This window comes from Barbus barbus (genome assembly GCF_936440315.1).
Source record: "Barbus barbus genome assembly, chromosome: 20".
Lineage (NCBI taxonomy): Eukaryota > Metazoa > Chordata > Actinopteri > Cypriniformes > Cyprinidae > Barbus > Barbus barbus.
The window spans coordinates 1,002,086-1,026,893 of NC_136748.1; the positions used below are offsets into that span (position 1 = coordinate 1,002,086).

Sequence of the window (24,808 nt, forward strand, 5' to 3'; positions counted from 1 at the left end):
GGTTTGTTTCCTGTTCTTAATTATCATTCAGTCTGTTCACCTGAGTTTAGTAATCATCTCGTTTGCTCCTTTTCTAGAATTTCTTTGTCCTGTTTTAACGTTGTTTAAAGTGGTTGTGTTTTCCTTTGTGGATATATTAAAGACTCAGTTTGTTAAAGACTCCTGGCCTCTGCGACCCGTGACAGCCACAGCATACTGCAGTATTAACTATAGAGAACTGATCAACTGTACTGTATTCTACTATAATATACCCTATAGTTGCAGAAAACAGTCCAGTATTGGTAAAGTCATTTGTTTATATTATTAATTCAAGTACTTTACTAGAGTATGGTTCAAAAACACTGTTTATAAATGACTATTAGTCTATTTGTTCATGTGGGTTAGGCTCATCGTTACAGTCTGATTATTACATCCCAAACAGATCAATCAATCGTTTATTATGCACACGTGACACACTTTCCTTTAATATCTTATATGCAACTTATTTTTATTGAGAACTTAAGTCCAAAAATGCATAAAAACACATTTTACTCACAAACTAAATCAGTGTATTTACATGAACTGAATCAATCCAATACAATGAATGAATAATGGCACACATTATGTCAAAATAACTAAGCAGAGACACGGTCTCAATGGTTCTCTTGTTTGTTTGTAATTTGACAAAATCTAAATAGTTGACAAAAATGGCTTGTATGAACACTGGAAGACGATTTTTCTTTCAAAAAACAAAGATTAGCTATCAGTCTTTCTACTTCAAAAATTTGCATTTAATTCAATGTGTTGCTGTTTATTTGTGTAATTTACAAGCAATTACTGAGTGATAATTGTTTCAAAGCCATTTTTCAGTGAATGAATAAAGCTCTTCATTCAGTATGCAGCAGTGTGCTTGACTTTAGTTTACTGCATTCATATAACAGCATGTGCTGCACTACAACAGATATTTAAGCAGAGTAACCTGTGTGATGTTTAACAGGAGGGCTTTGTTTAGCAGTCAGCCAGAGCATTTCGCGCAGGCGGATTATCAGGCAGCCTCCTGTAGGGGTCCTTCGGAACCCGGAAGCGCGCCAGTGTTTACAGCAGAGTGTAAGAAGCACGTGTGTGATGATCAGCAGCGCAGACTGCAGTTACTGCATCTGAGTGTGTGTGTGTGTGTGTGTGTGAGCAGCTGTTTAATAAACATCATGAGAGTTGTTGCGCTGATCAGGTAACGTGATGCGACTGTGTTTGTAACGCCTCCAGAGATTGGAGCTGGTCAGTGATTGTTGTGTGTTTCAGTGGCGGTAAGGACAGCTGCTATAACATGCTGCAGTGTGTGTCTGCTGGTCACTCTATCGTGGCTCTGGCGAACCTCATGCCTCACACACATGGTGAGATCATCGTTAACACATAATAACAACACATGATCTGTTATTTATCTTATTTACCAGTGGAAGTGAGTGTCCTGCAGTATGACTTGCCATAACTTCATCAAAAACGAGTTTTTAATCTCCTCAGGTGAAAACTGACCAGTTATTGACCCCAAAACCTTTGAATGGTTGTGTATAATGTTACAGCAGATTTCTGTTTCAAATAAATGCTGTTCTTTTGAACTTTCTATTCATCTGTGAATCCTGAAAAATAAAGTATATCACAGTTTCTACAGAAATATTGTGCAGCACAACTGTGTTCAACATTGATAATAATCAGAAATGTTTGTTGATCAGTAAATCAGTATATTATTATGATTTCTGAAGATCATGTGACACTGAAGACTGGAGTAATGATGCTGGAAATACAGCTGCAGATCACAGAAATACATTACAGTTTAACACATATTCACATAGAAAACAGCTGTTTTACATTAGAATAATATTTCACAACTGTTTTTACTTCATACCACAACTTTTTATCCCACAATTCAGACTTTTTTTTTTCAGAATTTGATTATTTTTGTACACATTAATATGTTTAAAAATGAATATCCATGTGGCTTGTGTGAAGTCAATGATTGTTCTGATGTTTTTCCAGTTCCAGATGAGCTGGACAGTTACATGTATCAGACGGTGGGTCATCAGGCCGTCGAGCTGTACGCCGAGGCCATGGATGTTCCCCTGTACAGGCGCACTATTGAGGGCTCCAGTCTGCACACGGGAAGAGAATACAGCCAGACTGAAGGAGATGAGGTGGAGGATCTCTACCAGCTGCTCAAGCTCGTCAAGGTACCCCAGTGTGTCGCTCTATCAGACATCACTAGTGCTAGCACTCATACTGATCACACCTCCAGTGCTAAACCCCACATAACCAGAGAACAGACTGCTGTGATGTCCAGCACTGATCATTAAACCCCCTGCAGTGGGTGGAATATGTGACCCTGGACCACAAAACCAGTCTTAAGTGTCAGTTTTTCTAAATTGAGATTTATACATCATCTGACAGCAGAATAAATCATCTCTCCATTGATGTATGGTTTGTTATGATAGGACAATATTTGTCTGAGATACAACTATTAGAAAATCTGGAATCTGAGGGAGCAAAAAAATCTAAATATTGAGAAAATCTCCTTTAAAGTTGTTCAAATGAAGTTCTTAGCAATGCATATTACTAATCAAAAATGAAGTTTTGATATATTTACGGTAGGAAATGTACAAAATATCTTCATGGAACATGATCTTAATATCCTAATGATTTTTGTCATAAAAGAGAAATGTATAATTTTGATCCATACAATGTATTGTTGTCTATTGCTACAGATATATCTGTGTTACTGATGACTGCTTCTGTGCTCCAGGGTCACAAATATGTGAATGTCCTGTTGAAGGATGTTTTGTGGCACATTTGGCTGGAGAATTTCCATTTGTCCAAATAATGGACTGTGTTATGATTAACTAAAGGAATAATTCACCCAAAAATGAAAATGTACTGTTAATTTGCTCACAATTAAGGGCATCCAAGATGTGAATGAGTTTTCTTCTTCAGCAGAACGGTAAAAGTGTTTTTAGCTGAAGCTGCCTTGGTGATTCATAACGTGGCTACTGTCACTTTGAGAGTCAAAAAAGCATTTCAGGCAACACAGAATGATGATATATTGAGGTCTTATGAAGCAAAACGATCAGTCTGTGCAAGAAACTGAACATTATTTACAGCATTATTACTGTAATCCAGAGCTTCAGGCAAAAAAATGCAAATTAGATTCAGATTAATTACAGAAATTCAAACTGGTTCTTTTGGGCTGGTTCAGTTCAGTAGTTCGTTTACGTAATCTAGGGCTTGGGCGATATGGCAAAAAATTAAAATCTCTACATTTTTCTGAACGTTTGACCGATTTTTTTTAACTAGTCAACTTGACAATTTAACTACAACATGATTCAAGTAACTTGTTCTTTATTAACCCAGTAGTTAAAGAAAATAGTTTTCCAAGTGCAGCACACATGAAGCTGTCAACATGATGTAAATGATAAACAAATCACTTGTTAAATATCTTTGCAGAAAAGATGCATGAACTACAACTACATCTTTTACAAACTTGTCCTACACGTATGTTCAGAAATAATACGAGGAAAATGCTTTAACAAATCTAAATGACTGAAGATATAACACCAGTAGACTATTAGCCTAACTATAAATGTTCTGTAAAAATAACAGCAGCTTTCAGTCCGTCACCGTGATGCAAACATCAAATATCAGACATACAGTAGTTGTTCCCTACAGATTTTTTTATTCAATTGCGCTGCTTTTCCAATGTTTGTTCTGAGTAAACATGAATGCGCTCGCGGATCCTGTGCGTGATTAACGGTTAATCACATGCGCCGACATGTGGCTGGATCATTCTTTTCTCTTTACTGTTATCACCGGCATATTGTCAAAGTGTCTAATTCTAACGTTTGGTAATATTTCTATGCAAAATCACGATTCCTCGAGTTCTAAAAAATAAAATCGTGGCAAAACATTACATCTCCCAGCCCTAACGTAATCTCGCAATGACGTAACATATACACAATTATATTATTAAAGCACCCAATAATGATGTGAAACGTGGATGTTTTACAGACTAAAGCGTATAAAGTGAGTAAACTAGTCTTCATCAGCTCAGCTTGAAACCATGAAAACTTAAATTTCTTCCCTTCATTCAAGCTCTCGGTTCACACAGGCACATATCAGCAGCTCATTGGTCTTCGGTCCGAGTCGAGCTGTTTTCTCAGTTCAGTGACTGTTTGAGGAATTCATCACAGGCGTCTTAAAGTGAGTTTTGAGCAAACTGTTTCAGATGCTTCAGTCTGATTTGATGAACTGGTTCAACTACTTCAATAAAAAGAACCAGTTCATAAGAATGATTCGAATGTGATCCTGACATCACTCCAGACTAAGGATGCACAATATTATCGGAACGATATCGGAATTGGCCGACAATGGCTTAAAATGTAAATATCAGCATCGGCCCGATATAAACAAATTATGCCAATATGTCTTGCCGATAAAACAAATAACTGACATGTGCTCAGGGTGTGCTAGCAATAAGATCAAGTCAGCAGTGCTGTTGGCCTACTTCTATTAAAATAAAAGTATAATACACAAACAACATTAAGCTCATGTTTCTGATTAAATAAAGCAGTAAGCAGTCTGTTTTTGATTTAAAGGTCAGAAGAAATATCTTGCATGAATAAAAATCACAAACATGACACTTGTAAATTTAATAATTTTATATATATATATAGATTTGTTTATTAATGTGTAATGTTTTATTTTTAAAAGGATTATGAAAAGTGAAATACAAGGAGCTCTAAAAGGCTTTTAGGAATTTTTTACAACTCTTTTGCTTTAGACCATCCACACATATTAAATCTTCAAATAAAATGTTAAGGTTGCCACTGCATCTGTGATTGATTTATAGTTGATTTATAGTTATTTTCAAAGCTTTCAAGGTACTCCAATTATAAAAGAACTTCATTGTTATTTATTTAATGAAGTAACTAACTAAAACTAACCAAAATTAAAAATACATTTTTATAATCTCTGCACAGGAGAGACTTGGTGTTGTTTCCAAACAAAAGGAAATATATCGGTATCTGCAAAAATGAGTTGAAATTATTATGCATCCCTCCTCCAGACCACTTGCCTGAGGCGCTGGATTACAGATAATAATGCTGTAAATAACCGATCGCTTCACAAAACCTCAATATATCGTCAGAAGACACGGGGATTCATTTTGTCTTTTTTTGCCTGATGTGCTTTTTGACTCTCAAAGTGCTGGTAGCCATTGACTCCTGTGTCTGTCTGTCAGCTGCTGAGATGAGACGCCTGATGCCGCTCGCATCACTTCCTGTTGCTGAGGGGAAATGAGCAGAACGGCTTCAGTAGAGAGATTTCAGAGTCCCACATGTGTGTGTGAAGCCAGACAGCAGCATTTCCCCTCATTTTCACACAAGAGTGCTGTCAAACATAAAGGGTTTGTTGTTTTGGGCTGGAGAATGTTAGACTGGGAATTACAGGGAATTTAACGATTCTGGTTCTGATTTCAGACTCCTTTAGTTGTTCTGAGGCAGCAGAACTCAGTCATTGATCCTGACTATATAGCGCACTAAACAACACGCATCTTAAAGCGCTCATATTATGAGGAATCACAGTGTGAACATTCAGCAACATCAGTCTCTTCATAGACTTTTAAATTCCACTGCAAACACATAAAACTCCGTCATCTTTTACTAAATCTGTGAGAAATGTTTTAGTCCATACAATGGAAATCGGTGCTCACTAAAACTGATTGATTATTAGTGTTATTGGAAATGTCTTCCACTGAAGGTCATATAGGACCTTCTGTTTTTCTGTATTTATTTTTTCAGTTTGAATTTTTCTTAATTCCTGAATTCAAACAACCAAAAAGCATGTGTAGTTGAAATCATGAAACTATATATTTTAACAAAAATATAGTGAAAGTTTAACATAAAAAATACAATTTTTAGGGATCTATTAAATTCCTTAATTTTCCCCAAATTCCATTTTAATGGTTAAAATCATTTTAATAATCAAAACGCATGTCTAATCAATTGAATTAATACAATTATAACAACTTAATAATTTATTAATTTACACAGAAAAGTCTATATTGTCAGTTGTAATTATTCTGAATTTATGATTTAATACAAATTTATTATTAAAACGGTAATCAAACAAGAACAAAACACATTAACAATTTAATTACATTAATTACATTGAACATTTATTTAATTAAATGAAAATTAAAATTAATCAAATAATTTTTTTTTATTCCTTTTATTTTTTGGGGAAAAGTACTGCACAACAGAGGTTTACAATTAAAATATGGAAGAACAATTGTATGATAGTCCTTAAAGTATGAGTAATAATAATAATTATTATTATTACTACTTTGAGAAGTAGATTCTACTGTACAATAGTAATATGTTTCTGTCACAGTTTCTTCAATGAAACTTTTATTTTGATTTTTAAACAGCTGAACAGCTACTTAAACTCAAATGGATACCTGGACAATTTTCAATCTGGTTTCCGAGCACATCACAGCACAGAGACAGCACTCATTAAGATAATAAATGATATTCGCTTCAATTCTGATTCTGGCAAAATCTCAGTGCTGGTACTACTAGATCTTAGTGCTGCGTTTGACACTGTCGATCATAACATACTTCTAGAGAGACTGGAAAACTGGGTCGGGCTTTCTGGGATGGCACTCAAATGGTTCAGGTCATACTTAGAAGGGAGAGGTTATTATGTGAGTATAGGAGAGCATAAGTCTAAGTGGACGGCCATGACATGTGGAGTCCCACAAGGCTCAATTCTTGCACCGCTCTTGTTTAACCTGTATATGCTCCCACTAAGTCAGATAATGAGGAAGAACCAAATTGCCTATCACAGCTATGCTGATGATACCCAGATTTACCTAGCCTTATCTCCAAATGACTACAGCCCCATTGACTCCCTCTGCCAATGCATTGATGAAATTAACAGTTGGATGTGCCAGAACTTTCTTCAGTTAAACAAGGAGAAAACTGAAGTCACTGCATTTGGAAAAAAATGGCGCTTTTCCACTGCGTGGTACGACTCGGCTCAGTTCGGCTCGGTTTGTGTTTCCACTGCAGTTTAGTACCGCTTTAGAGTGGGCGTGATTATTCACGTGTCGTTATAGTCGCGCCCCCTCTACTGCCGTGACTCCTGAAAAACTTTTTAATTCCGCGTCGCTCCATCCTGCTCTCGCTAGATCCGCTCCTTGGCTATCAACGAGAGGAACGTCTGTACTTCCTCTACAGACAACGAAACAGAAATTTTTTGGTTGTTAAAAGAAAGGTGCGCTCATTCAGAATAGTTGCGTTTGATCCTTCGCTGGCTGTGCTGATTTAAATCTGGCGGGTCTGTTGTGTCTCGTGCCGCAAGTTCAATGACGCAGGCAGTGACGATTTTCTCCGGCCAATCAGTGATCAGCAGAGTTTACATGTCACGTTTTGGTAACGGTACGGTTCGCTTGGAACCTCATCTGAGGTGGTACTAAAAAAAAGTACCAGGTACTGTACCCAGTGGAAAACCCCCCAAAAGTGAGCTGTACTGAACCGTACCATGCAGTGGAAAAGTGCCAAAAGATGAAGTTCTCAAGGTGAATGCATACCTTGACTCTAGGGGTCAAACAACTAAAAATCAAGTCAAGAATCTTTGTGTGATTCTGGAGACAGACCTTAGTTTCAGTAGTCATGTCAAAGCAGTAACTAAATCAGCATACTATCATCTCAAAAACATTAGATGTTTTATTTCCTGTCGAGACTTGGAGAAACTTGTTCATGCCTTTATCACCAGCAGGGTGTATTACTGTAATGGTCTCCTCACCGGCCTTCCCAAGATGACCATTACTGTGCGTTCACACCGCCGCCAGCGAGAGCGTCAAAATTCGCTCCGGCCGCCCTGCCAACGACGCTGTAGAAAGATTCGTTGACGCTCTGACGATCGAGCGCTTGGGCTTGGATTTAAAGGAGCCGCAAAGGAAACAAGCAGGTTGATCTTGTGTAGACTGACCACAAGTAGGGTATAAGTTAACCTCATCAAATATTTTAATTGTGAAAGCAAGACATTGATGGATAGAAAGAACTTATAGTTACATGTTTGCTAACGAAATAAACCAATAAAAGCCATTTGTGGTGTGTTTTTGTGGTAACGCATTCTCTAAGGCACTAAGAGCCGTAGCGGCACATTTGAAGGTATAGGACATACCGAGAGAATGTGAGACGCTAGAAGGGGGTTCTAGTCGTGAATCGCTCTACCGACTCTGAACTCTTACCGTTACAGACAGGGCCACGCTCTAGTTTCAGCGAATAGCTCAGATATGATGGTCAAAGTAAGTAGGGGGAGAAGTAGTGGAATAGTTAGGTGTTTTGGAAGGGTTTTTTTCACTTTGTGTGGAAGAGTTTGAACAAAGCTTGAGAATATTTGTTTTTATTATTATTATTATTAATTTTTTTTAAATTTCTTATTTTTATGGTTGAGATTATTACAATTTTCTAATGACTATTTGACTTCCTTTTATTGTAAAACACTTTGAATTACCACTGTGTATGAAATGTGCTATATAAATAAACTTGCCTTGTCTTGCCTTGTACAGTAGTAATATGTTTCTGTCACAGTTTCTTCAATTAAACTTTTATTTTGATGGGTTTTAGTGAAGAGCTTTGAGTTTTTATCAGATGAAAGGGTGAGAGTTTGTGAAGTGACTCTCAGAGAAGCCTGTTATGCTGTAAATGATGACAGAATGAGGATCTCATCCTCCACCCTTCAGTCCCGCCTGTCTCTAAACATCCCCGGGGTCAGAGGTCAGTAGGTCACAGGTTGTTGTATTGTGAACTCCTGATGGTCTCAGTGCTCTGTAGAAGATCTGCATACGCATGATGAAGATGCCTCGTGTTGAAGGCTGATGTTTTAGAGTGGGTTATGATGACAGACGTCACGTTTGCATGTTGCTCGCCACAGAAAACACTTTGAGCTCCTCGATCCGTGCAGGAGGAGGGTTATTTGAGCTGTTGGACTGCTGTAGCTGTAGGCAGATGAATCTGGGCTTGGATTGTTGTCAGTGTAAAGAGCTTGTTTCCACCTCGTAATGCTTACTAACAACATGACTTTATACACACTGCTGCTCAAAAGACTGGGATTGGTAAAAACTAAAAAAATAATAATTATGCATTCAATTAATCAAAAGTGCTAATAAAGACATTTATAATGTTACAGCAGATTTCTATATCAGATACATGATGTTCTTTTGAACTTTCTATTCATCTGTGAATCCTGAAAAATAAAATGTATCTCAGTTTCCACAAAAATATTTGATAATAATCAGAATGTTGTATTTGGTAATACAACATTGATAATAATCAGAAATGTTTGTTGAGCAGTAAATCAGTATATTATTATGATTTCTGAAGATCATGTGACACTGAAGACTGGAGTAATGATGCTGGAAATACAGCTGCAGATCACAGAAATACATTACAGTTTAACACATATTCACAGAGAAAACAGCTGTTTTACGTTAGAATAATATTTCACTGTTTTACTGTATTTTGATCAAATAAATGCAGCTTCGGTGAGCAGAAGAGACTTAAAAATCTTAATTATTCCATCTTTTAACCAGTTAGTGTATTGGTGTATGAACAGAAGTGTGATGATGTGTTGTCAGTCATTTAAATGATCTGTAGACTTTTTTAAATATCATATTGTTAGTTTTGCATCACATTCATATACCATTAATCAAAGACATAAATGCTAATGTAAAATTATTTTTGCACAACCTAATTAATAATCAAAAGGCTTCACATTTTAAACCTTTTGATATCAGTGAGGCTTGTTGATGTAATTTTTGCTCAAACAAGGTTTCACACTAGTCTTGTGTTAACACACGTATTTGTTGTGCTTGTGCTTTTGCATCAGCGTTTTTGTCCTTTTCCATTGTTAATGTGATTTTTATTGTCGTATTATCAACGTTATTAGACATATAGCATCGATGCATCTGGTAAAGCTTTAAGCTTCTCAAGTGTTTTCTTTTTACAATCATCACAGCCCGTTTCCAGCATCAGATCATAGAGAATGATGATAAAAAAAGAGAAATCTTCATTTTGATGATGACAAAATTAGCAAATAGAAAGTTTCTTTGTCTGGCCGAATGATTTCAGGATATCAGAAAGTTATTTTTCTTGTGTTTTGCTGTAAAGGAGTGCATGTCAGAAGACTGCGGTTTGATTTGGGTGTCAGGAATGGTGTGATAATGAGCTGTTAAATCTCTCGTAGTGCGGCGAGAGTGCTTTAGCATCAGAAGTGTGTTCTGTTTGGGAAGTGTGATGTTTTAAAAGATTCATCCAGCACTTTGACTTAATTAGATGTTATCTTTTGAGCAAATGACACTTGAACATAAAGGAGCGTGTGTGTGTGTGTGTGTGTGTGTGTGTGTGAGTGTGTGTGTGTGTGTGATGGTGCAATAGTGCCATCTATAGCTGTACCTGCATGCAGCACATGTGAAGTTTCTCCTCTTCAGACACCAGGAGAATGTTGTTTTCTTCAGTATTATTGTCAGTAGAAAGGCTGTGTGTATGTATTGTGAGGATGTGCTGTAATTGTCTCTGGCTTTCTTGTGTGTACACCACAAAAAAATGCTTATCTTACTAGTCAAAATATAAAAAAATTCTAAAACTAAAAAGATATTTAGTCTTGTTCCTGGGGGGAAAAACTAAATAAAGTGCATTTTGCTTAAAACAAGTCAAATTGGGTCATTGTTTTACTGAAATCTCTTAGAGTCTGTGTTCAGTGTAGCTTTTTAATTCAAATATAAGTTTTCCTAAGATGCTTTCTGTCTCTCTCTCTAAGATGTTTTTGTTTATCGATATTTCATAGGAGTGTAGTAATGCATCATCTCTCAATATATTTCAGCACAAAATCAAAACAATGTGTTGTGCATAGTGACATTATCATTTAAAGGTCACCCAAAAATGAAAGTTTAGTTTGAATTTAGCTTCAAATACGGTGAACCCACAAGGTCACATAATTGAGCTTTGATGTTTAGTAATTATAATTAATAAGTGCAAAATAAAATACATTATAAAATTAAACCTTTTAAATGTATGGGGAGTATTTAGCTCTAATCTATATATATATATTATATAGCAATAACCCAGAAACATTTGAGATGTAATCGATTAGCACAAATCTTGTTTTATAGCACATCTCTGTATAATGGACCTTCAATATTTGTGATATGGCTGCTTTTAAGCTGAGGTGGGAAAATATCATTTCTAAAAGTTCAGCCTTTTCAAATGAAAATAAAAAAATAATACTGAAAATCTCATTAAATTTACTTTCAAACATGGCAGTGTTTATTAATGGCCTAAATGTATGAAAATTAATCAACTGCTTCTTTAAAAAAAAAAAAGTGAAATCCTTTAGTTTAGTTTGGTTACAGTGATCAGCAGATATAATTGTGAGGGGTTTTGAGAATAATAGAACAGATGAAATCTTCACACATCAGAAACACAGCTTGTGTGCCAAAGATCTGTGAAGAAAACAGTGAAGTTTAATGGCAGACAGCAGAAGACAAATATCGACGGCTGTGTTTGCAGCTCTGCTGTGAGACTGTGTGAAATATAATGATCTGTGAGCAACAAAACATCGCTCTCTTCTCTTCTGCCTGTACTGTATGTGCACTATTCGTTACAGCAGGACTTCAGACAGTAGTTTCACAAAACAATAATTACAGTCTTCTAATCTTAGTTGATTCATCTAAATATAATTATATATACGTGCCAAAAATACTCTTCTTTCTCTTACTACTATATAGTTTTTTAACCAAATTTAGAATGTTTTAATTTTTATATTTTCCATTTTCATTGCAATTTTAAAGTTATAGTGCTTCTCTTGTGTATTTTTGTTATTTGTTGTTATAAGTTAAATATCTACATAGTTTTTGTTCTACATTTCTTTTTGGTCTAGCTTGTCTTCTAATATAGCTTTCTAATAAACGTTTTTATCTCACAATTGTGAGTTATAAACTTGTAATTCTGGGTTTACATATCGCAATTTTGATTTCTTTTTTTTCAGAATTCTAAGTTTACACTTAATTTTGTTTTCTGCCATAGAATTAAAAAAAATCTCAATTATTTTTTTTTTTGTGAGTTCATATTTCACCTTTAATAAATGGCAAAAAAAGTGCTTTTTTCAGAAATGCAAGTTTACACAATTTTATTTTATTTTTTAGAGTCTATTCCTTGCATTTCTGATTTTTTTTCTTATTGTAGTGGAATTAAGTTTCCTTTATTAAATGTTAAATGTTTCATGTTGAAATTAACATTAACTATAATAATGAAAGCTTAACTGATGTTGATACTGTAAAGCATTACGTTCTACAAGCATTAAGCATATATTATATTATAATATAATATATTATATGGTCTGTCCTGCTTTAAATACAAGTAGACATCATTTTTATTCAGGATCTTCACTTAAGAACTGGTTTAGTAAGAATTTACTAGAAAGAGGTTTAGAATTTTTTGTCATATGTGACCCTGGAGCACAAAGGGGTCAATGAGGGTAAATGTTTTTAAATAATCTTTCCATTGATGTATGGTTTGTTATGATTGGACAATATTTGTCTGAGATACAACTATTTGAAAATCTGGAATCTGAGGGAGCAAAAAAATCTAAATATTGAGAAAATCTCCTTTAAAGTTGTTCAAATGAAGTTCTTAGCAATGCATATTATAAGTTTTGATATATTTATAATAGGACGTTTACTAAATATCTTCATATAGCGTGATCTTTACTTAATATCCTAATGATTTTTGTCATAAAAGAGAAATGTATAATTTTGATCCATACAATGTATTGTTGGCTATTGCTACAAATATACCTGTGTTACTGATGACTGCTTTTGTGCTGCAGGGTCACATATGTGAATGTAAAATATTTTAACTGCTTAACTGCTGTGTTTTTCTATTTGTTTGGCTTTATTTTCCTGTAACTATTATACTACTGCTGTGAATAATTATTGAATTAAGAGTTTGAGACTGGAAGTGTGCATGAATAGTCATTGTGTTTGTGCAGGATGGTTATTTTCTCCTGTCCTGAGATCCACCGAGCGCTCGATCACCTTCAGATGTTCAAACGCTTGCTTCCGCCGGCGCGTGTAAGAAACACACACCAATCAGAGGCGGAGCTAAGCTGCTCTTTAAGGATCCCCGCGGGCCCGTGCTCCAGTATCGACAGCAGCAGACGAGCGTCCCGCGAGAGCGGGGTCCGACAGGCCCTCCAAACACACCTTTGTTTTCTCTCCTCCGCTCCAACTTTTATCCGGCGGCTTCAGAAGGCCGTGTCCGGCGAGCCGTGGGCGTCCATGTGGATTTCTCCCGCCGCGAGGAATGGGGCAAAAATCAAACCGTCTCTGATTACTTCCACATTACTGCTGCAAAAGAACATAAAAAGAAATGGACACCTTTAAACCTGCTTAATACATAAATGATGACCTCTCGGGTCACTCCCAGGATGGCGGCGATCAATAGCGCAGCTAATAGAAGAGTGCTTTACCTGAGCGGGTTTGCAGCTGGAGAACGTCCTCATTAAATAACTCCAGCTCAGGCCACTGCCGCCACATTTATTTGATTACTGTCGACATGACATTTATATCACAGTGTCCTGCCGCAGGCTTCAAGAGTCAGCCTCGATCCGTTCTGAATCAAACATTTGTTCTGCTTTTAATATTTCCCTATTGAAAAATAAATATACTAAAATGTATTTGAAAGACATTTATTTCATGCTAAGTGTGTTACAAATACACGTGCATATTTATGTACTTAATAAAAACATTTTCTTTTGGTGTACTAAACTGGTATACTTAAAGTCTGCTGAATTGGAACAACTAATTTTGTTCTTGATACACTTTAATTGTGCTAAAGTCCAACTAAAGATATACTGAAGTATATTTGATTGTGCTAAAGTGGAACTACTGCAAGTATACTTCAGGTACACTTTAAATATCTTACATTTAAAGACAAGATCATACAATTGTAACGTAATAAAAATGTAATATTAATATTAATATGTAATTTAAAGAAATAGTTTAATTTAGCTCAAAGGGAATAATTTATGATTTTATAGGGATTTGAACAGAATCAGTGTTACGGCGATTCACTGAACGAGCCGTATAACAAACTCTGTACAGGATATTAAAATCCAAAATATAGTGAAAACACCATTAAATAGCACAGTAACTAGATCGGCAGATTAGGACATTAACTTGTGAGCACAAAACACAAGATACTTATCTTTTCAATGTAAATAAGATTTTATTTATATAAACCTAAGACATAAACTAATCTAACACATGAACACAAGCATTCACACATTCACACGTTGCAGAAAGAGAGAAAGTAAGGAAAGGATGAGTTTAAGAGAATGGAAATGTGAAATCCCAAGTTTACAGCAATATGTTCAATTGCATCGACCTGAACAACCATCAATCACTTATTTAACCCTCGCTTTGAGTTTCTCAATGAGGCTAAGATTGATATTAACTGTACCTGATTCAGTTAGACCCTGGAGGTGTTACTTGCTTGCTTTGCCTGTGTTAAGGGGTTTCCTTTGTGTCGTCGTTGCAGACAGGGGGTTCCCCGAAGTGTCTGATTGGTTGAGAGTTCAGTAGTCGTGAAGTGACGTCTTGGGAAGCCAATGGAGTTGTGGCTGGTAGAAGTTTTGAGGCGGTCACAGACTCCAGTTGAACTCGGAGACGAGGCGTGGCGGCAAAATTCAACGAAGTACACGAAACCCAAAACGGAAAATAAAGTAAAAGAATAAAAGGATGTAAAGACTAGGTTGGTTTTCTTCTCATTATGGTAGCAGCTGGCACGTGGGCCAGAGCACACTCAAAGAGCAGCGTCAAAACGCGGTGGCAAAAGAGAAGAAGATGAGAGAGAGTGACTAAGAGGACCAAGAGCATTTTTAAGAAGAAGAGGACCAAGAGGTTGTAAGAGAGCATTTTTTAAGAAGAATAGAGAGTTTGATGGTGTCCTGAGTTTTTTAACTCGGCTTTCAGACTGTCCCATCTGGGCGTCTTGACCAATTAGATACTGTCCTTGCTTGGGGTATTGCTTTGTTTCTCCACCCCACTAATAAATCAACGTTATCTGTTCAGTCAGAGGTCCGAACTTTACAGGCTCTTGCAAAGTATACTTTTGAACATGATTTCTATAACAAGACTGATGATACATTTGACAAATAATTGATTGGAAGAAACATTTAAAGCATGATTATTCACACTCATACATACCAAACACGCTTATGAATCCTTCAGCTATTCAATAATGATTAAAAAGACATGTATAATATTTGATTAAAACATGATAGTCTAATATATGGGTTACAAACATAATATGGGTTCTGCATAGAAATGTCCTTTTATGATGATTTTATGTGGATATGAAAAAGAAAGTGTGGTCCCACTTTATATTAGGTGGCCTTAACTACTATGTACTTACATCAAAAAATAAGTACAATGTACTTATTGTGGTCATATTGTATTGCAAAACACATTTGCTGCTATTGAGGTGGGATACGGGTAAGGTTAGGGGCAGGTTTGGTGGTATGGGTAGGTTTAAGGGTGGGTTACGGTGTAAGGGATTGGTCAACAGTGTAAATATAAATGTAATTACAGAAATTAATTACAGATGTAATTACATATAGGTATTTTAAAAAATATAAGTACAATGTAAAAACATGTATGTACACAATAAGTGCATTGTACCAAATGATTAATTGAAATGTAAGTACATAGTAGTTAAGGCCACCTAATATAAAGTGGGACCGAAAGTGTTTGTATAGTTCTATGGAGAACAAAGGCATGTTCTTTAGACAAAGGAATTTTGGTTTGGTTCTATGTGGGGGAGAAGTCAGTCTAAGGAAGCTTGTGAATTCAATCGTGGAACACGTCATGGCCATCTCTTTGACCATCAGTCTTGATTATTTGCAACAAATTTGACAGTCTCCTTCCTGAATTGGAATTATCAATAAGTGTTCTTTTGTCTCAAGGTTGTAAGCTATTTTGTGAAAAAGGCTTGCTGGTTAGTTTGCTTGCTTCAGACTAGTTGGAGCTAGGAATCTGATTTACGACGTTGTCCTGTCTGTGGGATTCCAGCTCCTCATGTTTCAATGTTCTGATCGCATCTTAAATTTGTCTGATTCAGTCTCTGATATTCTACACAATCCTCATCAATATTAATAATATTATGAAATGTGCATTTTGCACATGTAGTACTCCAAATAAAGTTTAATTATAATTTTTATATCAGTAAGTCTCGAGCAATATGTCAGTAAACATGTTAATAGATTTGAACTATGCTTAGTATGAAGTAAATCTATTTTATTTATTTCATTATTTATTTAGTCATTTAGCAGACGCTTTTATCTAAAGCGACTTACAAATGAGGACATAAGAAGCAATCAAAACCAACAAAAGAGCAACAACGTACAAGTGCTATTACAAGTCTTGGTTAGCTTAACGCAGTACAGATTATTATTATTATTATTATATATTTAAAAAAAAATAAAAAGACATATAGATAAAATAAAATTAGAATAGAGAGTGCTAGAGTTAGAGGGTCAAGTAAAGATGGAACAGATGAGTTTTTAGCTGTTTCTTGAAGATGGGTAAGGATTCGGCTGCTTGTATTGAGTTGGGCAGGTCATTCCACCAGAATCAGAATGAGAATCAGAATGAGCTTTATTGGCCAAGTATGTTTACACATACAAGGAATTTGTTGTAGTGACAGAAGCTCCACAGTGCAACAGAAAGACAGAAACAGGACAGGACACAGGTAATAAAAACAAAATAACAAGAAATAGCCAATAACCAATGTACAAAGCAGCAAAAAAAAAAAAAATACACAATATATAATATAGACAACTATGTATGTACAGGTCAAGTATGTGCAAATTAGAAATGAGAAAATAAAAATAAAATAAGTGAGTGTGGTGAATGGATAATGTATTATAGTTGTGTGTTCCACGTTTATTGTTGAGTGTTCATGAGATGTATTGCCTGAGGGAAGAAACTGTTCCTGTGTCTGGTCGTTCTGGTGCTCAGAGCTCTGTAGCGTCGACCAGACGGTAACAGTTCAAAGAGGTTGTGTGCTGGATGTGAGGGGTCCAGAGTGATTTTACCAGCCCTTTTGCTCACTCTGGATAAGTACAGTTCTTGGAGAGTGGGGAGGGTTGTACCAATGATTCGCTCAGCAGTCCGGACTACCCTCCGTAGTCTTCTGAGGTCAGATTTGGTAGCTGAGCTGAACCAGACAGTTATTGAGGTGCAGAGGATGGATTCGATGATGACGGAGTAGAACTGTTTTAGTAAGTCCTGTGGCAGGTTGAACTTCCTCAGCTGGCGAAGAAAGTACAACCTCTGCTGGGCCTTCCTGACAATGGAGTCAATGTGAATGTCCCACTTCAGGTCCTGAGAGATGGTGGTGCCCAGGAATCTGAATGACTCCACTGCAGTCACAGTGCTGTTCATGATGGTGAGTGGGGGGAGAGCAGGGGGGTTTCTCCTGAAGTCCACAATAATCTCCACAGTTTTGAGCGTGTTCAGCTCCAGGTTGTTGAGACTGCACCAGACAGCCAGCTCCACCAGATGGGAACAGTTAATGAAAAAGTCTGTGAAAGTGTTTTTGTGTGTCTTTGGGATGGTACAATAATGTGTCGTTCGCTTGAAGAACGCAAGCTTCTAGAGGGCATATAAGTCTGAAGTAATGAATTTAGGTAAAGGGGTGCAGAGCCAGAGGTGGTTCTGTAAGCAAACATTAATGCTTTGAATTTAATGCGAGCAGCTATTGGTAGCCAGTACAAATTGATGAACAGAGGCGTGACGTGCGTTCTTTTCGGCTCATTAAAGATTAATCTTGCAGCGGCATTTTGGATTAATTGTAGAGGTTTTATAGAATTGGCTGGAAGACCTGCCAAGAGAGCATTGCAATAGTCAAGTCTGGACAGAACAAGAGCCTGAACAAGGAGTTGTGTTGCATGTTCCGAGAGAAAGGGCCTGATCTTCTTAATATTGTATAATGCAAATCTGCAGGACCGGGCAGTTTTAGCAATGTGGTCTGAGAAATTCAGCATATCATCAATCACAACTCCAAGGTTTCTGGCTGTTTTTGAAGGAGTTATGGTAGATGTGCCTAACTGGAAGGTGAGATTGTGATGAAGGGATGGGTTAGCTGAAACTACAAGCAGTTCTGTCTTAGCTAGGTTGAGTTGAAGGTGATGGTCCATCATCCAGCAAGAAATGTCTGTTAGACACGCTGAGATGCGAGCAGCTATCGTCGGATCATCAGGATGGAATGAGAGGTAGAGTTGAGTGTCATCAGCATAGCAGTGATATGAAAAGCCATGTTTCTGAATGACAGAACCTAGTGATGCCATGTAGACAGAAAAGAGAAGTGGTCCAAGAACTGAGCCCTGAGGCACCCCAGTAGCTAGATGTTGCGACTTGGATATCTCACCTCTCCAAGATACTTTGAAAGACCTATCAGAGAGGTAAGACTCAAACCACTGGAGTGCGGTTCCTGAGATGTCCTTTCTCAATAGGGTTGACAAGAGGATCTGATGGTTGACTGTATCAAAAGCAGCAGACAGATCCAGCAAGATAAGTAATGAAGATTTGGAAGCCGCTCTTGCAAGTCTTAGGGCTTCAACAACAGAAAGCAAGGCAGTTTCGGTCGAATGTCCACTTCTGAAGCCAGATTGGTTACTGTCCAGGAGGTTGGTCTGTGTGAGAAAGACAGAGACTTGGTTGAACACAACTCGTTCAAGTGTTTTTGCAATGACAGGAAGATGGCTCATTAAAAGGCTCGAGAGTTAGGTGAATTGTTAATTTTGTCATGATAGTATGTCCTTTTAGCAGTGGAAACATTAGCAGAGAAGTCAGAGAGGAGTGATCGATATAAATTAAGGTCAGTAGGATTTTGTGATTTGCGCCATACCCTTTCCGCAGCCCTGAGTTTAGAACGATGTTTTTGGAGAACAGATAGCCAAGGGGCAGAAGGGGTGGTATGGGCTGGCTTGGAAGATAAGGGGCAGAAAGTATCTAAACAAGACGTTAGAGTGGAACAGAAAGTATCAGTAGCACTGTTAGCATCAAGAGAGGATAACTGTTTAGGGGGAGGAAACGAAGATGAAACCATAGCAGATAGCCGGGAGGGTGAGAGTGAATGCAAGTTACGTCGAAAAGTGGTATGTGATGTATCAGGAATCATGTTGAGGTTAAGAGTGAGGAGGAAGTGATCTGAGGTGTGTAGTGGCGTAACCAGCACATGATCAGTGGAGCAGTGTCGTGTGTAAATAAGGTCCAGTTGGTTGCATGATTTGTGAGTAGCCGTAGTTAGCACTCTCTTGAGATCAAAAGACGCAAGCAGAGTGTGGAAGTCTGCAGCCTGAGGTTTATCTAGGTGGATGTTGAAGTCTCCAAGACAAAGAGAGTACCATCCTCAGGAAAGGTTGAGAGCAATAAATCTAATTCTTCCACAAAGTTACCTAGTAATCCTGGAGGACGATAAGTGCTGCAGGTCTAACATTGTCTTCTGGTTTGATCCAGGTCTCTGTCAGGGCCATGAGGTTTAACCTTGAATGACTAGTAATGGAAGTAATGAAATCAGCTTTGATGACAGCAGACTGACAATTCCAGAGACCAATAGAAAAAGAAAGTAATGTATTAGCAGACACAGGCAAAGTGCGCAGGTTGATAGGATTGCGCTGTCTACAGTGTGTGATGGGTGGTTTGCGAGTGGTAGTGAGAGTATTGATCTGGAAACACATAGTAAGTATAGGTTATATAAACTAAAACAGAAGTGAAACAAGTAGTAGGAATGAGGATAATTAAAAGTCGATACTTATGTCCTCTGCCTGTGTCCCTGTCCGGTGGAGTCGTACGGTAGAGTCAATGGTCTTCACACTAGGAGGGCTTTACACGAGGGCTGCCGCGACCGCTGCTGCGGTATAATAACCTTTTTTTATACCAGTCTAACAAATCACTATTACAATTCAGCTGAACCCACTTTCCTGTTTATCACTAAAAATGGCCAAGCAAGTGCAGACACTGACAAGATACGCGATACAGTATGAGACCAAACGCGATTTTAAATATATTACATAGGTTTTAAAGCTAAATGAAAAAAAAATCTGTCATCATTTACATCATTAAAAAAATTATTTGATCAACGGCTGATTTAGTTTGCTTGCCCACTGACAAAGAAATTATCAGTATATAATTGTAATGGTAAGTTTATTTGAACAGCGAGAGACAGAATAACAACAAAAAAATCCAGAAAAAACGCATTTCAAAAAAGCTATAAATTGATTTGCAATTTAATGAGTGAAATAAGTATTTGACCCCTTCGCAAAACATGATTAGTACTTGGTGGCAAAACCCTTGTTGGCAATCACAGAGGTCAGACGTTTCTTGTAGTTGGCCACCAGGTTTGCACACATCTCAGGAGGAATTTTGTCTCGCTCCTCTTTTCAGATCCTCTCCAAGTCATTAAGGTTTCGAGGCTGACGTTTGGCAACTCGAACCTTCAGCTCCCTCCATAGATTTTCTATGGGATGAAGGTCTGGAGACTGACTAGGCCACTCCAGGACCTTAATGTGCTTCTTCTTGAGCCACTCCTTTGTTGCCTTGGCTGGCTTCAATACCCTGGCCCTGACCAATACCCTCAATACCCTGGCCCTGACGGTACATGGCCCCGTCCATCGTTCCTTTGATGTGGGGCAGTTGTCCTGTCCTTTTAGCAGAAAAACACCCCCAAAGCATAATGTTTCCACCTCTATGCTTGACGGTGGGGATGGGGTTCTTGGGGTCATAGGCAGCATTCCTCCTCCTCCAAACACGGAGAGTTGAGTTGATGCCAAAGAGCTGGATTTTGGTCTCATCTGACCACAACACTTTCACCCAGTTCTACTCTGAATCATTGGCAAACTTCTGACGGGCTGTGCATGTGCTTTCTTGAGCAGGGGGAGCTTTCAGGCGCTGCAGGATTTCAGTCCTTCACGGCATAGTGTGTTACCATTTGTTTTCTTCGTGACTATGGTCCCAGCTGCCTTGAGATCATTGACAAGATCCTCCCGTGTAGTTCTGGGCTGATTCCTCACCGTTCTCATGATCATTGTGACTCCACGAGGTGAGATCTTGCATGGAGCCCCACTCCGAGGGAGATTGACAGTTATTTTGTGTTTCTTCCATTTGTGAATAATCACACCAGCTGTTGTCACCTTCTCATCAAGCTGCTTGGCGATGGTCTTGTAGCCCATTCCAGCCTTGTGTAGGTCCACACAGCTCTTTGGTTTTGGTCGTGGTGGAGAGTTTAGAATCTGATTGATTGATTGCTTCTGTGCACAGGTGTCTTTTATTCAGGTAACAAGCTCCCTTTAAGAGAGCGCTCTTAATCTCAGCTCCTTACCTGTATAAAAGACACATGGGAGCCAGAAATCTTGACGATTGATAGCGGATCAAATATTTATTTTACTCATTAAAATGCAAATCAATTTATAACTTTTTTGAAATTAATTTTTCTGGATTTATTTGTTGTTATTCTGTCTCTCACTGTTCAAATATACCTACCATTAAAATTATAGACTGATACTTTCTTTGTCAGCGGGCAAATGTACAAAATCAGCAAGAGATCAAACAAATGTTTCCCCCATTTTACCATTGAACTGTCATTGATATTTTAAATTAGTTTTTATTTTACAATTTTTCATTCTCATTGTAATATTACAGTTATAGTAATTGTAGTGTTTTTAGTTATTTCTGTTATTTTTTTGTAAATATATTTATATAGTTTTTATGAATTATAGTTTTTAAGTTATTTTAGTACTTCAACTTAACTAAAACTGATAAATGTTGCATTTATGATATGATAAAAATAAAATGTTTAAGTTTTAATTTTATATCAATTTATGTTTATTTTATTTTTATGGTTTTATTTTTAGTTTAATAGTTCCAAACCCGTATGTTGTCATTGTCACAGAATCATCGTTCGGCTCTTTTATGTCTGTATGGTTCATAGTGACCGTGAATGTCATGCTCCAAATAAAACAAACCATCATATAATTCTGTGTGTGAGGAACAGAAGTGTGACACAGTACAGCCAGAGTATCACACCAGCCAATCCCAGCGCACTCCCTCACCAGAGTTCTAATCACATGCACCTGTCTCTCATCAGCACACATTAGATTGGCTTTATAAGCAGTTCCATCACCTCACGTCAACGTCCGGTCTCGTTCACACATATTGGACTCTTCTCTACGCAAGTCTACCTAGTTATCGTCAAGTGTTATTTCCTGTACTTGCCTCCTGTGTTTCTCCAGCGTGTATTCCTCGTCCTCCAAGTCGCCGATTAAGTTCCTGTTGTGGATTCTCATGCCAGTTCAACTCTCCACGATCTTCTGGTTCAGTAAGCCACGGATACCATCACCCATATCCTCCAGTTATCTGAAGTTACATACTCTGAATACTCACCTGAACCACCTGCTCATTCTGCTGTGCTGCTTTAATAAACTATCTAACATTCCTCTCTTCATCCTGGCTATACTTCTGAAACAAAGCGCTGATTATTCCCTGATAATCTGAAGCCCTCAGGTCTTATTTTTCATTCTTCAGACTCAGATTCTCCTGTTCAGTTATAATGTCTGTGAGATCCAGTGAACACGAACGGAAATCATATCATTTTTACACCGTTTTACATGTAGTCATGGTGCAGCAACCACTGAATTGTGGCTGATATCTCTTTGCCTATATTTGTGGCATTGATGGGTTTCCATCACTTCATCATGCTGTGATCTTTGGATTCTTTTTTTAACACAGAAATCAGAGATTGGTTAAAGCCAGATTCATAATTGTTGTTTGATTTTCTCAACATATTACACTTGACAGTTTTTCCAGAGAGGATTTTGGATTTACTTTTTTTATCACTTCTTCAATCAGAAAACACTTTCAACAGACAGAAAACAAACACATTTTCACCTTGCTTTTAGGAGTAAAATAAGGTGTTTAATTTAGTTTTTAACTGAAATCTACAGACACAAATAGATAAACCGCAATAAAAATAGACACTTACATGTGTACTGTGTATGTTTTCTTTCCACTAGTCTGAAAGAAGAGACATATTATGGAAGCAAAACTGACCAAAAGCTCAAAATGAGAAACCTGTGGTTTTGCCTGAAGTGTCTTGAATTAAGCAACTTTCAGTTCAATGAACACTACAGAATCCCACAGTAAATGCATTTCAATTAATTATTGACTGAATTGTTAATCAGATCAAATTGTTGAGTCAAATTGAATTGTTCTGAATTTGCTCTTTTTTAAAATTGAATCAAAACCCAGTGAATGATGCACAGGCCTAATTGTTAATGAACAGTGACTTAATGTCATTCTCTTCTTGTGATTTCAGAAGAGGCTTGTATGTAATGCACAAGTCAGTTGAGTGTGCAGCGTGAAGATTCATCAGAAGTTCTTCTGTGTTTGTGGAACAAAATAACGGCACACAGGGTTTGATTTCATATTTACACGGCGTGAGGTTGCTGTTTGTTTGCCTCATGAGAACAGACCCAGATCATGTCAGATGTGTGTGTGTGTAAAGGCAGGACGAACACACACACAGTCCCAGTGCCAGATAAAGAGTGTAGCCTAAAGCTCTTGTAATTTGTTTGTATTTTCTGCCTAATGTAGTTTGCTCAATCTTGTTTAGTGCTGATGGAAAGCGATAGGCCTTATCTGGGTTTGCCAAAGGCATGAGTGTCTGACAGAGCTTGAGCGGCGTTCCAGCACTGTGTTCATGTCTGAAGTTTGACCTGAGCTGCACACATGGCTCGGAGGTCCTCCAGATTCAGTGTTTGAGAGGATAATGTGGACATACAGGAGAGATATATACTGGCAATGTACCGATATAGCAGCCAATAATCGGTATTGGCTGATAAAAGCACTGTCTGTCATCAGCCGATGATCAGGGACGATTATATCCTGTCAATCAAAAGTGGGCAGAAAATACTGCAGCTCATACTGTGTGTAAAGAAAATGTCTCTTGTGTAGAATTTAGGGCAGTCGAAGTTAACACAGTACACATTAACATAATTTTGCTTAAAGGGGTCATATGAAGTTGCTAAAAAGAACATTATTTTGTGTATTTGGTGTAATGCAATGTGTTTATGCAGTTTAAGGTAAAAAAAAAAAAAACACATTATTGTCCTCATACTGTACATTATTGCTGCTCCTCTATGCCCCGGCTTTCTGAAACGCAACGATTTTTACAAAGCTCATCGTTCTGAGAAGCGGGGCGTGCTCTGATTGGCCAGCTATCCAGTGCATTGTGATTGGCCAAATACCTCAAGCGTGAGGCGGAAATGTTGTGATGCTGTGTCCCGGCGCAACGAGACTAAAACAATAAAACCTATTATAAACGAGGCATTTGTTGCATCCAGTGGGGACATAATTACTGATTATAATGACTTATACTGTGTTTTTACACATTGCGTTGCATCGCGCCTCGTAAACATTACCATGTCTGCATTTGTGATCGGAGAAACGACAAACAAAAAGATGCTACTCTACACTGCTCAAACACTGAATCGTCAGTGGCAAATTCTTTAAATATGAAAACATACTTACAGGCTGTGAGCCAGAAGTCTGTCCTTGCAAAGTTGGAATTGACCCACTTTATAGAAACAGCCTTTGTGCACAGCTGGCAGGCTACTCTAAGGTTCAGGAAATAGTCCTCCTTAAAATGTGCTGCACACACTCTAA

General features: G+C 37.5%; 1 protein-coding gene across 2 annotated transcripts in view; it reads left to right on the forward strand.

Annotated features, from left to right (window-relative positions):
• The first annotated feature begins 1,058 nt into the window (after positions 1 to 1,058).
• The window catches only part of LOC306886021 (uncharacterized protein), a 129,607-nt gene continuing 105,857 nt past the window's right edge, over positions 1,059 to 24,808 (forward strand). For both annotated transcript variants that reach the window (XM_079442872.1, XM_079442873.1), the window contains exons 1-3: positions 1,059 to 1,207; positions 1,279 to 1,370; positions 2,011 to 2,201. In XM_079442872.1, the coding sequence (XP_079298998.1) occupies positions 1,185 to 1,207; positions 1,279 to 1,370; positions 2,011 to 2,201 (306 nt within the window). In that variant the 5' untranslated portion in view covers positions 1,059 to 1,184. The remainder of the gene's footprint in view (positions 1,208 to 1,278; positions 1,371 to 2,010; positions 2,202 to 24,808) is intronic.